This window comes from Sphaeramia orbicularis, unplaced genomic scaffold (assembly GCF_902148855.1).
Source record: "Sphaeramia orbicularis unplaced genomic scaffold, fSphaOr1.1, whole genome shotgun sequence".
In the NCBI taxonomy this organism is placed as follows: domain Eukaryota; kingdom Metazoa; phylum Chordata; class Actinopteri; order Kurtiformes; family Apogonidae; genus Sphaeramia; species Sphaeramia orbicularis.
The window spans coordinates 17,919-30,000 of NW_021941607.1; the positions used below are offsets into that span (position 1 = coordinate 17,919).

General features: G+C 43.3%; 1 protein-coding gene across 1 annotated transcript in view; it reads left to right on the plus strand.

Annotated features, from left to right (window-relative positions):
• The first annotated feature begins 219 nt into the window (after nt 1-219).
• The window catches only part of LOC115416447 (glycine receptor subunit alpha-3-like), a 207,926-nt gene continuing 196,063 nt past the window's right edge, over nt 220-12,082 (plus strand). The window contains exon 1 of the mRNA XM_030130223.1: nt 220-491. Coding sequence (XP_029986083.1) covers nt 427-491 — 65 coding nt within the window. The 5' untranslated portion in view covers nt 220-426. The remainder of the gene's footprint in view (nt 492-12,082) is intronic.

Consider the following 12,082-nt stretch of genomic DNA (forward strand, 5'->3'; position numbering starts at 1 on the left):
TTTTTTTTCTTTTCATCCATCTTTTTTTTTTTTTTCTTTTCATCCAGATGGCTCAGCTTCTCATTTCCGATTCAGACATTAACGGCGCCCGTGCTGATTGGTCGAACAGCCTGTCACTCTTGCCGGGGGGCGGGTCTATGTGCCCTGCGCTCCAACAGGGCGCAGTTGGATCTGAGCGCGCGGAGAGTACACAGTGAACAGCTGTCCGCCCCCCCCACACCCAACAGTTGGACCCGGTTCTGATGTGAGCCGGTCCATGTGGGTTCGGGTCCACCGGGACCACCGTGGACTTCTTCGGACCGGGTCGGTCTTCCTGTTGCTGCGCTATGGCTGTGCGCGCGCCGCCGGTTGGCCGCGGCTGAACGGAGCTGAACGCGTCCACTTTCCCGGTTACGAGCGGACTGTTACCGGAGACCGAGCCCCGACATGAAGCGGAGGAGGGTCAGTGCGGTGGTTTTTGGACTGGCCTGGAAACTACTGCTGATCAGCAGGTAAGAACACCGGTGCGCATGCGTCAAAACTGCGTGGATCTGTGTCCGCACTTTGATTTTATTCATAAATGTGTTTATTGGGTTTTGTCTTTTTTAAACACACACATAAAAGAAAATAATAGAACAAAACACAGGCTGAGAGGGGTCAGAAAATGAATGAATAAATAAATAAATAAATGAGCGCGCGCGCACACACACACACATGCACATACACACACACACATACACACACACACACACACACACACATGCACATACACACACATACACATGCACATACACACACACACCCACACACACACACACACACACACACACACACACACACACATGCACACACACACACACACACACACACACACACACACACACACACACACACACACACACACACATACATACATATGCACATACACAAACCTTCCAGGCTACACATATGAAAGGTAGAGGACAGTATTCAATACAATGGAAGCTGGGTAAAAAAAAAAAACAAAAACAATAAATAAATAAATAATAATAATAAAAATAATACTAATAATAATAATAATAAAGTCATTTTTATACAAATGCTCTTGTCATTATAGCAGATATATTCACATTAATACAGTCAAGGAATGGTTTCCATTAGGGATGGAACCATGTGAACATTTCAGATCACAGTTACTGTGACCAAAATGATCACACTTATCATTATTATTGAGGTATTGTTGAAATGCGTTCAAAATGTTCAAAAAGTACTAATACAAACACAGAAAGAATTTGAATATAAATAAATAAATAAATAAAATAACAGGCACAATGTACTTTCTGTTGCAGAAACATTCAAATATTAACATGTAAACATCAAACATACAAATGTGCATTAAAGATGTGTATTTATGTGTAGTTTTGCTCATCTTTTGTCTACTTCAGTATGATTTTAAGTGTATTTTTTGCATATTTTTGTATACTTTAGTATATTTTTGGTGTATTTTTGCTTTTTTTGTATACTTTAGTGTATTTTTAGTGTAATGGTGTAGAAACATTTGTATTTGTCATTATTTCTAGTTCCTTCTGTTCTTATTTGACTGCTTCTGATCCACTTTGGCTCCTCCTGGTCTACATGTGGAACCTGAACCAACATGAGTCTAAAACAGTGGATGTTAAACATACAGATGTGCGTTACAGATGGAACCTCAGAGCCATAGTTTGACCATGTTCCAGATCAGGTTTGTGTTCAAAGTGCGCTAATCAAACACAGTTTTCACGATAATTAGAATTTAAACGGTAATACGAGCCTTCAGGAATTTTACCGCGGTTTACCGTTATACTGGTAATCGTTACATCCCTAGGAGAACTTTTTGTATTTCAAATAATACATCATTCCAATATTTTTGTATTTGAGCACAGGAGCAGAGACAGTGCTTCAGATCCCCACGGTCTGTCCTACATTTAAGACAAACTGGACACACATCCTTTCCATATCTGTGAAGACGGCTTGGAGCCACATGTGCTTCAGTATCTGAAGCTGCAGCGCTCTTGTTCGGTTCCAAACTGAAACGCTCCTTGCATTATCCCAGATGTCTTCCCACATCGCCTCAGTTATTCCGACACCCAGTCCCCCCTCCCACATCCCCCTCAGCGTCCCAGCGTCTGCATTTGAGCACTTCCTCAGACTGGCACAAAAGGTTGTAATGGAGGCCGCTCCATGAGACGAACACTAGTTTCTGTAGCTGTGGGGCTGGTAGATCAGTAAACAGTCAGGTGTCTTCCATGATATAGTCTGTGTCCACTTCAACCCAGGGCAGTGGTTTTCAACCCTGGGGTCGGGACCCCACCTGGGGTCGCCTGGAATTTTTAGTAATTGATACAAACTTTATAAAAAATTAAATAAATAAATAAAAATTAGCTACTAATAAAAAAATGGGACCAGTGTCCCCGTATCTTATTGGCCAAATTCAAAGCTTTGGTAGATGTTTCCAGATGTCATTTATGGTCCCACAGGTGTGTGTATTCATTCTGTGACAGAAACAGCCCAAGCTGACCACCTGGACGGTCAGTCATTATTGTTTAATAGAGCTGGCTTTGCTGAAACAAGTGTTTCAAACATGTTATTCTGGGAACAGTGTGCATACAGGAATGGTGTGAGTGACTTCCCACAGGTCAGCTGTGGTCAGAAACTGGAGTGAACTGTGTTGGAAATATATGTGTGAAAGAACGGAAGCATCACAGAACATGGAGGGACTGTAAGGATGTGTACGCAGCACAGGGGGTGTGAACGCCTGGGGACTGAAAAGATGGGGTTTGGAGACGGGTCATCTATCCTGGTATTTGGGGGGGGGGGGCTGTGTGGTCCAGAGGGTTAGGTGATGGACAGACAGACCAGAGGATACTATTGCATCCATCCACTTCCTGTCTCTGATAATGGGGACATTTTTCAAAGTCGCACCAAATCCAGAATCAGATCTGGATCCAAAAAATTTCATTAACTTTTAGCTTAGCGGCCGACAGGCTGTAAGCTAACTGTGGTCAGGCTGTGAGCTAACTGTGGTCAGGCTGTAAGCTAACTGTGGTCAGGCTGTACGCTAACTGTGGTCAGGCTGTGAGCTAACTGTGGTCAGGCTGTGAGCTAACTGTGGTCAGGCTGTACGCTAACTGTGGTCAGGCTGTAAGCTAACTGTGGTCAGGCTGTAAGCTAACTGTGGTCAGGCTGTAAGCTAACTGTGGTCAGGCTGTGAGCTAACTGTGGTCAGGCTGTGAGCTAACTGTGGTCAGGCTGTGAGCTAACTGTGGTCAGGCTGTGAGCTAACTGTGGTCAGGCTGTACGCTAACTGTGGTCAGGCTGTAAGCTAACTGTGGTCAGGCTGTGAGCTAACTGTGGTCAGGCTGTAAGCTAACTGTGGTCAGGCTGTGAGCTAACTGTGGTCAGGCTGTGAGCTAACTGTGGTCAGGCTGTAAGCTAACTGTGGTCAGGCTGTGAGCTAACTGTGGTCAGGCTGTGAGCTAACTGTGGTCAGGCTGTGAGCTAACTGTGGTCAGGCTGTACGCTAACTGTGGTCAGGCTGTGAGCTAACTGTGGTCAGGCTGTAAGCTAACTGTGGTCAGGCTGTAAGCTAACTGTGGTCAGGCTGTGAGCTAACTGTGGTCAGGCTGTACGCTAACTGTGGTCAGGCTGTAAGCTAACTGTGGTCAGGCTGTACGCTAACTGTGGTCAGGCTGTGAGCTAACTGTGGTCAGGCTGTGAGCTAACTGTGGTCAGGCTGTACGCTAACTGTGGTCAGGCTGTAAGCTAACTGTGGTCAGGCTGTGAGCTAACTGTGGTCAGGCTGTAAGCTAACTGTGGTCAGGCTGTAAGCTAACTGTGGTCAGGCTGTGAGCTAACTGTGGTCAGGCTGTACGCTAACTGTGGTCAGGCTGTACGCTAACTGTGGTCAGGCTGTAAGCTAACTGTGGTCAGGCTGTGAGCTAACTGTGGTCAGGCTGTAAGCTAACTGTGGTCAGGCTGTGAGCTAACTGTGGTCAGGCTGTGAGCTAACTGTGGTCAGGCTGTAAGCTAACTGTGGTCAGGCTGTGAGCTAACTGTGGTCAGGCTGTGAGCTAACTGTGGTCAGGCTGTGAGCTAACTGTGGTCAGGCTGTGAGCTAACTGTGGTCAGGCTGTGAGCTAACTGTGGTCAGGTGGTCCGACGTCATTGTCTGTCATCTGTTACAAAACTTTCAATCGTCTTCTTCTCCGAAACTCCAGTTCTGATTGACTTCAGACTTGGTCTACAGCTTCTGTATGATGATGTCAACAAAAGTTAGTGAAATTATTTGGATCTGGATCTGATTCTGGATTTGGTGCCACTTTGAAAAATGTTCCCATTCTAACAGATAGGAAGTGGATGGATCCAATAAATCAGTATCAATGATATCAAGTGTGAATTTGAAATTTTTACAGATCTGATTGAATATGAGCAAAACATGGACTATTTCTGTAACAGAATAAATACACAGAACTGGGGCAGAATAAATGGATCTGGATACATTTACCAAAGCTTTGAATTTGGCCGCTAAGATACAGGGACACTGGTCCGATTTTTGTTGACGTCATCATACAGAAGCTGTATACCAAGTCTGAAGTCAATCAGAACTGGAGTTTGGGAGAAGAAGACGACTGAAAGTTTTGTAACGGACGACAGACAACGACAGACAATGACAGATGACAGTCTGTAAAACTACACCATGGTTTGTCCAGGAGGTTCAGACGCAAACATTCAGCAGGAGTTTGACCAGACAACAGGCAACCAGTGAGTTTATCAGCAACTGTGAGCAGAGCACACAGAAGGAACGCACCGCATCGCTATGACGACCAGGGACTGGAAAGAGGGAGGATCTGGAATGGAAAGGGTCTGGAATAGGACCTGGTACCAGAGTGGAACCGGTCTGGAATAGGACCTGGTACCAGAGTGGAAAGGGTCTGGAATAGGACCTGGTACCAGAATGGAAAGGGTCTGGAATAGGACCTGGTACCAGAGTGGAAAGGGTCTGGAATAGGACCTGGTACCAGAGTGGAACCGGTCTGGAATAGGACCTGGTACCAGAGTGGAAAGGGTCCGGAATAGGACCTGGTACCAGAGTGGAAAGGGTCTGGAATAGGACCTGGTACCAGAGTGGAACCGGTCTGGAATAGGACCTGGTACCAGAGTGGAAAGGGTCTGGAATAGGACCTGGTACCAGAGTGGAAAGGGTCTGGAATAGGACCTGGTACCAGAGTGGAAAGGGTCTGGAATAGGACCTGGTACCAGAATGGAAAGGGTCTGGAATAGGACCTGGTACCAGAGTGGAAAGGGTCTGGAATAGGACCTGGTACCAGAATGGAAAGGGTCTGGAATAGGACCTGGTACCAGAGTGGAACCGGTCTGGAATAGGACCTGGTACCAGAGTGGAGTCAAGTCGAGCCGGTTCCATGTAGTGGAAATGTGGCATTAGTCTCCTCTCTTGGTATCACCCCCCACCACCCCCACCCCCCTCCCTCACCCCCCCACCCTGATATGGATTTCCAAAAGTTCCCAAAAGGCAGCAGGCGTGAACATACAAAGCAGCTGTAAAGATCAAAGCCACAGCAAATCTGCTTAGAGGGTCATGGATGGATTCAAACCGGCTTAGAGGGGGTCATTTAACAGGAGCTGGCCCCGGGTCTGACATATGTATACACAGACTCTACCAGTCCAAAGTTTTACAACAGCCATATTTTTCCAGAATTCCATCTAAAATGGTGCAGTTGGATGTCTCAGTGTACTCTGAAATTAAAGCAGAAAACAAAAAAACAACTGAAGTTAAAAAAGAAATCATGGAATCAGTTCAGAAACCCAAACGTACTCTAAACTCTGTGCACTGGACAGGATTTTCACCTGGTGGGGGTTATGAATTACTTCTGTCTGGGGAGGACTGAGCAGGGCGGGATCTGGGTCCCCCCCTTACCCAGTTGAGGACTGTCAGCTGACGTCACTGGTCATGTGATTGTTGTTTCCACCTCCATACTGGTAGACACACTATCTGGATCCACAAAGTCTGAACTGTTGTTTATCTGCTGTTCTTCTGTGGACTGGTGTTTGTGTGTTTAGTTCTTTGTGAGTCTGTCTGCTGTGATAAAGGCTCCACACATGAGTTTAATGTTCACCAACAACAGAGATGCAACTGGGAGGCAAAACCAGTGTTCCCAGCTGCAGCCGGCTCCCATCAGCCGTACACCTGCAGGCTCTGAACTGGTGAACCAGCCCAGATGTTCACTGGAAACGCTCCATCAGCTGTCTGTGTCCTAAAGCCCCGCCCATCTGCATCATGTGACTGGACCTCATGTGGAAGGCTGTCCCATAGTTAAAGCAGACCGGCACAGACGGCGGGGGGGGCAGTATTGTCACCGGCTCCAGCTGAACTCAGCACTGTCGCCCGCCGTAGCTCCGCCCACTTCCATGTGCCTCACCCAGCTGAGGAAACTCAAAGGGAGCAGGTAGATCCACAAGCACTGTGTCTGTAGGTGATGGTCCAGGGGAAGTCCTCCTGGAGGTTTAAAGGGTCTGCAGCACCGGACCACATGAGGACTGTTCTGGTTTTACACACCGCTAAGGCTACAGGCACGCAAGCTAACTGTACTGAGAAGCTAGGCTAACTATACTGGGAAGCTAGGCTAACTGTACTGAGAAGCTAGGCTAACTATACTGAGAAGCTAGGCTAACTATACTGGGAAGCTAAGCTAACTGTACTGAGAAGCTAGGCTAACTATACTGAGAAGCTAGGCTAACTATACTGAGAAGGTAGGCTAACTATACTTAAAAGCTAGGCTAACTATACTGAGAAGCTAGGCTAACTATACTGAGAAGCTAGACTAACTATACTGAGAAGCTAGGCTAACTATACTGAGAAGGTAGGTTAACTATACTTAAAAGCTAGGCTAACTATACTGAGAAGCTAGGCTAACTGTACTGAGAAGCTAGGCTAACTATACTGAGAAGGTAGGCTAACTATACTGAGAAGCTAGGCTAACTATACTGAGAAGCTAGACTAACTATACTGAGAAGCTAGGCTAACTATACTGAGAAGGTAGGCTAACTATACTTAAAAGCTAGGCTAACTATACTGAGAAGCTAGGCTAACTATACTGAGAAGCTAGACTAACTATACTGAGAAGCTAGGCTAACTATACTGAGAAGGTAGGTTAACTATACTTAAAAGCTAGGCTAACTATACTGAGAAGCTAGGCTAACTATACTGAGAAGCTAGGCTAACTATACTGAGAAGCTAGACTAACTATACTGATAAGCTAGGCTAACTATACTTAAAAGCTAGGCTAACTATACTGAGTAGCTAGGCTAACTATACTGAGAAGCTAGACTAACTATACTGATAAGCTAGGCTAACTATACTTAAAAGCTAGGCTAACTATACTGAGTAGCTAGGCTAACCGCAGTAATAACTCTAAACAGAAGCAGCGCTGCCACCAGTGGAACCCAGCGGTCTGTATGCAGAACTGATACTGGTGAAAGAGAAGGAATAAACGGCACACAGGAGTTTAGCAGGTCCATCCTTTAACACGCTGTACGATCCAAGGAAAGCTTGCCTACCAATATGGCGTCGTAAACAGCAAACCACGTGATCATGTGACGTTTGTGCAAAACCTCAATGCCTAAGACCTCAGTGCTCAGGAGTATGAGCAGGATGTATCCTGTCCAGCAGCCTAGCCTTAGCGCAGCCTAACCTTAGTGCAGCCTAGCCTTAGCGCAGCCTAACCTTAGTGCAGCCTAGCTTTAGTGCAGCCTAGCCTTAGCGCAGCCTAGCCTTAGCACAGCCTAGCCTTAGTGCAGCCTAGCCTTAGCACCGCCTAGCCTTAGCGCAGCCTAGCCTTAGCACAGCCTAGCCTTAGCACAGCCTAGCCTTAGCACCGCCTAGCCTTAGCGCAGCCTAGCCTTAGCGCAGCCTAGCCTTAGCACAGCCTAGCCTTAGTGCAGCCTAGCCTTAGCACCGCCTAGCCTTAGCACCGCCTAGCCTTTGCACAGCCTAGCCTTAGCACCGCCTAGCCTTAGCGCAGCCTAGCCTTAGTGCAGCCTAGCCTTAGCGCAGCCTAGCCTTAGCGCAGCCTAGATTAGATGAGGAGCAGAGGGCTTCAGGTTCTATCTAATGTCCGGTGGCAGTCTGAAGGCTATGTGGTGTCTGAGAGCTGGATGCTGAAGTCCTCTGACACCACCCGTTTCCCAAATCTAAGTGAACAGGCGAGGCGCCCCGACCCCCAGTTAGGCAGAATATTATAAACAGGAAATGGTAACATTTATTACCACGACAATGAAGGAAAATAATAGCAGGGTTTTAACCCATAATAACAAGGCTGAAGCAGTTTTCTAAGAAAAGTAAAAATAAAAATTCACAAAAAAACCTATATTCTCTTCCACAAATGGCTGAAGAGTTTCAGTGCACAACCCTCCATTCACTTAGAACAACCTTTGAATCGCTTTTCAAGATAAATTTCACAGAGTTGGAGGCAGCTTCAGTTCAGTTCAGACCAAGGTTCTAATAGTTCTGGATTTTTCATTCAAGTTCATTTTTTTTTAGTTTGGTCTTTTTTTTCTCTAATTCAGTTTGTTTTACTTCGTTTTTAGAGCAGGTTTGATAGTTTTTATTAGTTTTCGTTTTTTTCTAAATGCTTAGTTGTGGTTTAGTTGTGGTTTAGTTGTAGTTTAGTTGTAGTTTAGTTTACTTTTAGTTTAGTTTTAGTCCTGTTGTAGTTCAGTTGTAGTTCAGTTGTAGTTTAGTTGTAGTTTAGTTGTAGTTCAGTTGTAGTTTAGTTGTAGTTTAGTTAGGGCTGCTCAATTATAAAAAAAATAAATAATCACAATTATTTTAGCAATAATTGAAATCACAATTATTAAAAACGATTATTTGTTAACCTTAAAGTTGTTTATTTTTTTCTTGCAAAACAATGTAAAATATACTCTTTAAACATAAATAAAGCTTTTAACCACTAAAACAAAGTATGTTCACTTTTGTACAAAACAAAAAAATCTTTGAATGCAAATAAGTGTACTGTAAATTCAAGTATGTTTCCTTTTGTAAACAAATAGTGCACTGGAATTAAACTGCTATAGACCTGCCATAGAACTGTAGCAATTAAAAAAAAAAAAAAAAAACTCACGTAAAGTGCAAATTATAAATTCAAGTATGTTCAGTGTAGTATGAAACAGTAAATTCAGTGGCGTGCCGTGAGGTTTCAGTTCAGGCCTTCTGTATACATCAGCCATCTAGCATACGTACGTTAGGGTTATACGGGTTAGGGTTAGGTTAATACGGGAGTTGCAGCATAAAGAGATTCGGAGACTGAAGATCGCATTGTGGACGAAGTTGTTTTTATGTGTTTTAGTTTTTCATAAGATTATGATAAAGGTGGTGGTGGTTAAACTTTAAATGGTTAAAAAGGTTTGTTGTGTTAGCGGTCGGTGCGGACACAACTACGAAACACTTTTTGCACGTGATGTGTTTTTGCTCTTCGTCTTCTTCATCAAACCCAAAGTGATTCCATACAATTGAATTGGACTTGCCTTTTTTGTTTACCAAGCACTTCTGCTGGGATTCTCCTGCCGTTTTTCCAGACCGCTGGTACAACTGTCCTCTTGGGGTGGACCTGCCGGCTAGCAGCAGCAGTAGCTTAGAGGGGGGCGGGGCAGAGCAGCTCATGGTAGCTTGCGTGCGCGTGAATTAAAACAACTCAAAATTAATAATCGTTTTTTCTCGATTACATAATTTTTGTAATCGTTGCGTCTAATAATCGAAATCATAATTGAATTTCGATTAATTGCACAGCCCTAAGTTCAGTTGTAGTTCAGTTGTAGTTTAGTTGTAGTTCAGTTGTAGTTTTAGTTGTAGTTTAGTTGTAGTTTAGTTGTAGTTTTAGTTGTAGTTCAGTTGTAGTTTAGTTGTAGTTTTAGTTGTAGTTCAGTTGTAGTTTAGCTGTAGTTCAGTTGTAGTTCAGTTGTTGTTCAGTTGTAGTTTAGCTGTAGTTCAGTTGTAGTTCAGTTGTAGTACAGTTGTAGTTCAGTTGTAGTTCAGTTGTAGTTTAGCTGTAGTTCAGTTGTAGTTCAGTTGTAGTTTAGTTGTAGTTTAGTTGTCGTTTTAGTTGTAGTTCAGTTGTAGTTTAGTTGTAGTTTTAGTTGTAGTTCAGTTGTAGTTCAGTTTTAGTTCAGTTGTAGTTCAGTTGTAGTTTAGTTGTAGTTCAGTTGTAGTTCAGTTTAGTTGTAGTTCAGTTGTAGTTCAGTTGTAGTTCAGTTGTAGTTTTAGTTGTAGTTCAGTTGTAGTTTAGTTGTAGTTTTAGTTGTAGTTTAGTTGTAGTTTAGTTGTAGTTCAGTTGTAGTTTAGCTGTAGTTCAGTTGTAGTTTAGTTGTAGTTCAGTTGTAGTTCAGTTGTAGTTCAGTTGTAGTTCAGTGGTCTCTTTTCTCTTCTTCTCTGTGCTCCTATTCAAATCAATCCCAGACAGGACTCTGCTGCTTTAGTCTCCATGTTTCCAGGTAGAGTGGGGACCAGAAGACGACTGGAAACCACAAGTGAACACAAGTGACGGAGCAAAAAGTGTCGTATGGAGACAGCACAGAAAACTGAGAGAGACAAAGAAATCCATTGAACATCAATCTGACATTGACAAAGACCAAAACCAAGGGAATCTGATCCAGAATTTTGATCCGTTTTAGTTAGTTTAGTAAACACACAATACAGTTTCAGTTAGTTATGGTTTTTTTTTTTTCTTTTAATTATAGTTTTTATTTATTTCAGTTAATGAAAATGTTTTTTCAATTCTAGTTTTGGTCGTTTCGTTAGTTTTCGCTAACGATAATAACCTTGGTTCAGTCAAGCGCTGCGTGTGTGAATGTGTGAGTGTGTGCACTAGGTGGCAGTCCAGTGTCTCTGAGCGCACTAAGGTGTGTGTGTGTAAATGTGTATTTCAGTGCGGCTTCAGTTCAGTTTGGACCGCACGAGTACATATGGATCAGCCAGTGTGAATGGTGTGTGTGTGTGTGTGTGTGTGTGTGTGTGTGTGTGTGTGTGTGTGTGTGTTATGGATGTAACGATATGAACATTTCATAAAAAAAAAAAAAAAAAATAATAAAGTCATTTTTATACAAATGCCCTTGTCATTATAGCAGATATATTCACATTAATACAGTCAAGGAATGGTTTCCATTAGGGATGGAACCATGTGAACATTTCAGATCACAGTTATTGTGACCAAAATGATCACACTTAGCATTATTATTGTGGTATTGTTGAAATGTGTTCAAAATGTTCAAAAAGTACTAATACACACACTGAAAGAATTTAACCAAGTTGGATTTTTAAAAAACCAAAAACCAGTGAAATAACAGGCACAATGTACTTTCTGTTGCAGAAACACTGAAATATTAACATGTAAACATCAAACATATAAATGTGCATTACAGATGGAACCATATGGACACAACAGACATCTGCACCAGGGGTGGGAATTAATGGGATCTGATCAATATCAGTGCCATTATCGATTCTGTTTACCAATCCAATTCCTTATCAATTCTCCTATTGATTCCTGAGGTGTTTTTTGAGTGTGAAAAAAGTCTTTGGACAGGTCAGAGTGGAGCTGCTTTGACCATTTTCAGATCGAATCATTCCCAGTGTCACACATATACACTATCGTACACACAAATACACACAAACACACACAGTCCTATTTTCCTGAACTGTTTAATGAACAAATGTAAATATGCTGAAAGAAGGAGGATTTGAAACATGTTCAGCTGATCTGCTTGTCCAGGAAATGAGCAGTATCACCCTGATTTTTAAAGTGTGGTAATGCAACACAGTTATCATGATGATTAGAATTTAAACCGTAATACTAACCGTCGGAAATTTTACCGCGGTTTATCATTATACCGATAATCGTTACCTCCCTACAGTGATTACACACTTGACTAAATGGAATCACGCCGGAGTTAAACTTTTGTGCTATTTCAAACGATCTACGCAACAAACACGTGCACTAGACGCACTTCTTGGCACTCTTCCAGATGTCCTCATCGTTGTCGTCCATTAGCGCGCCGCCATTGTAACTCCACATGG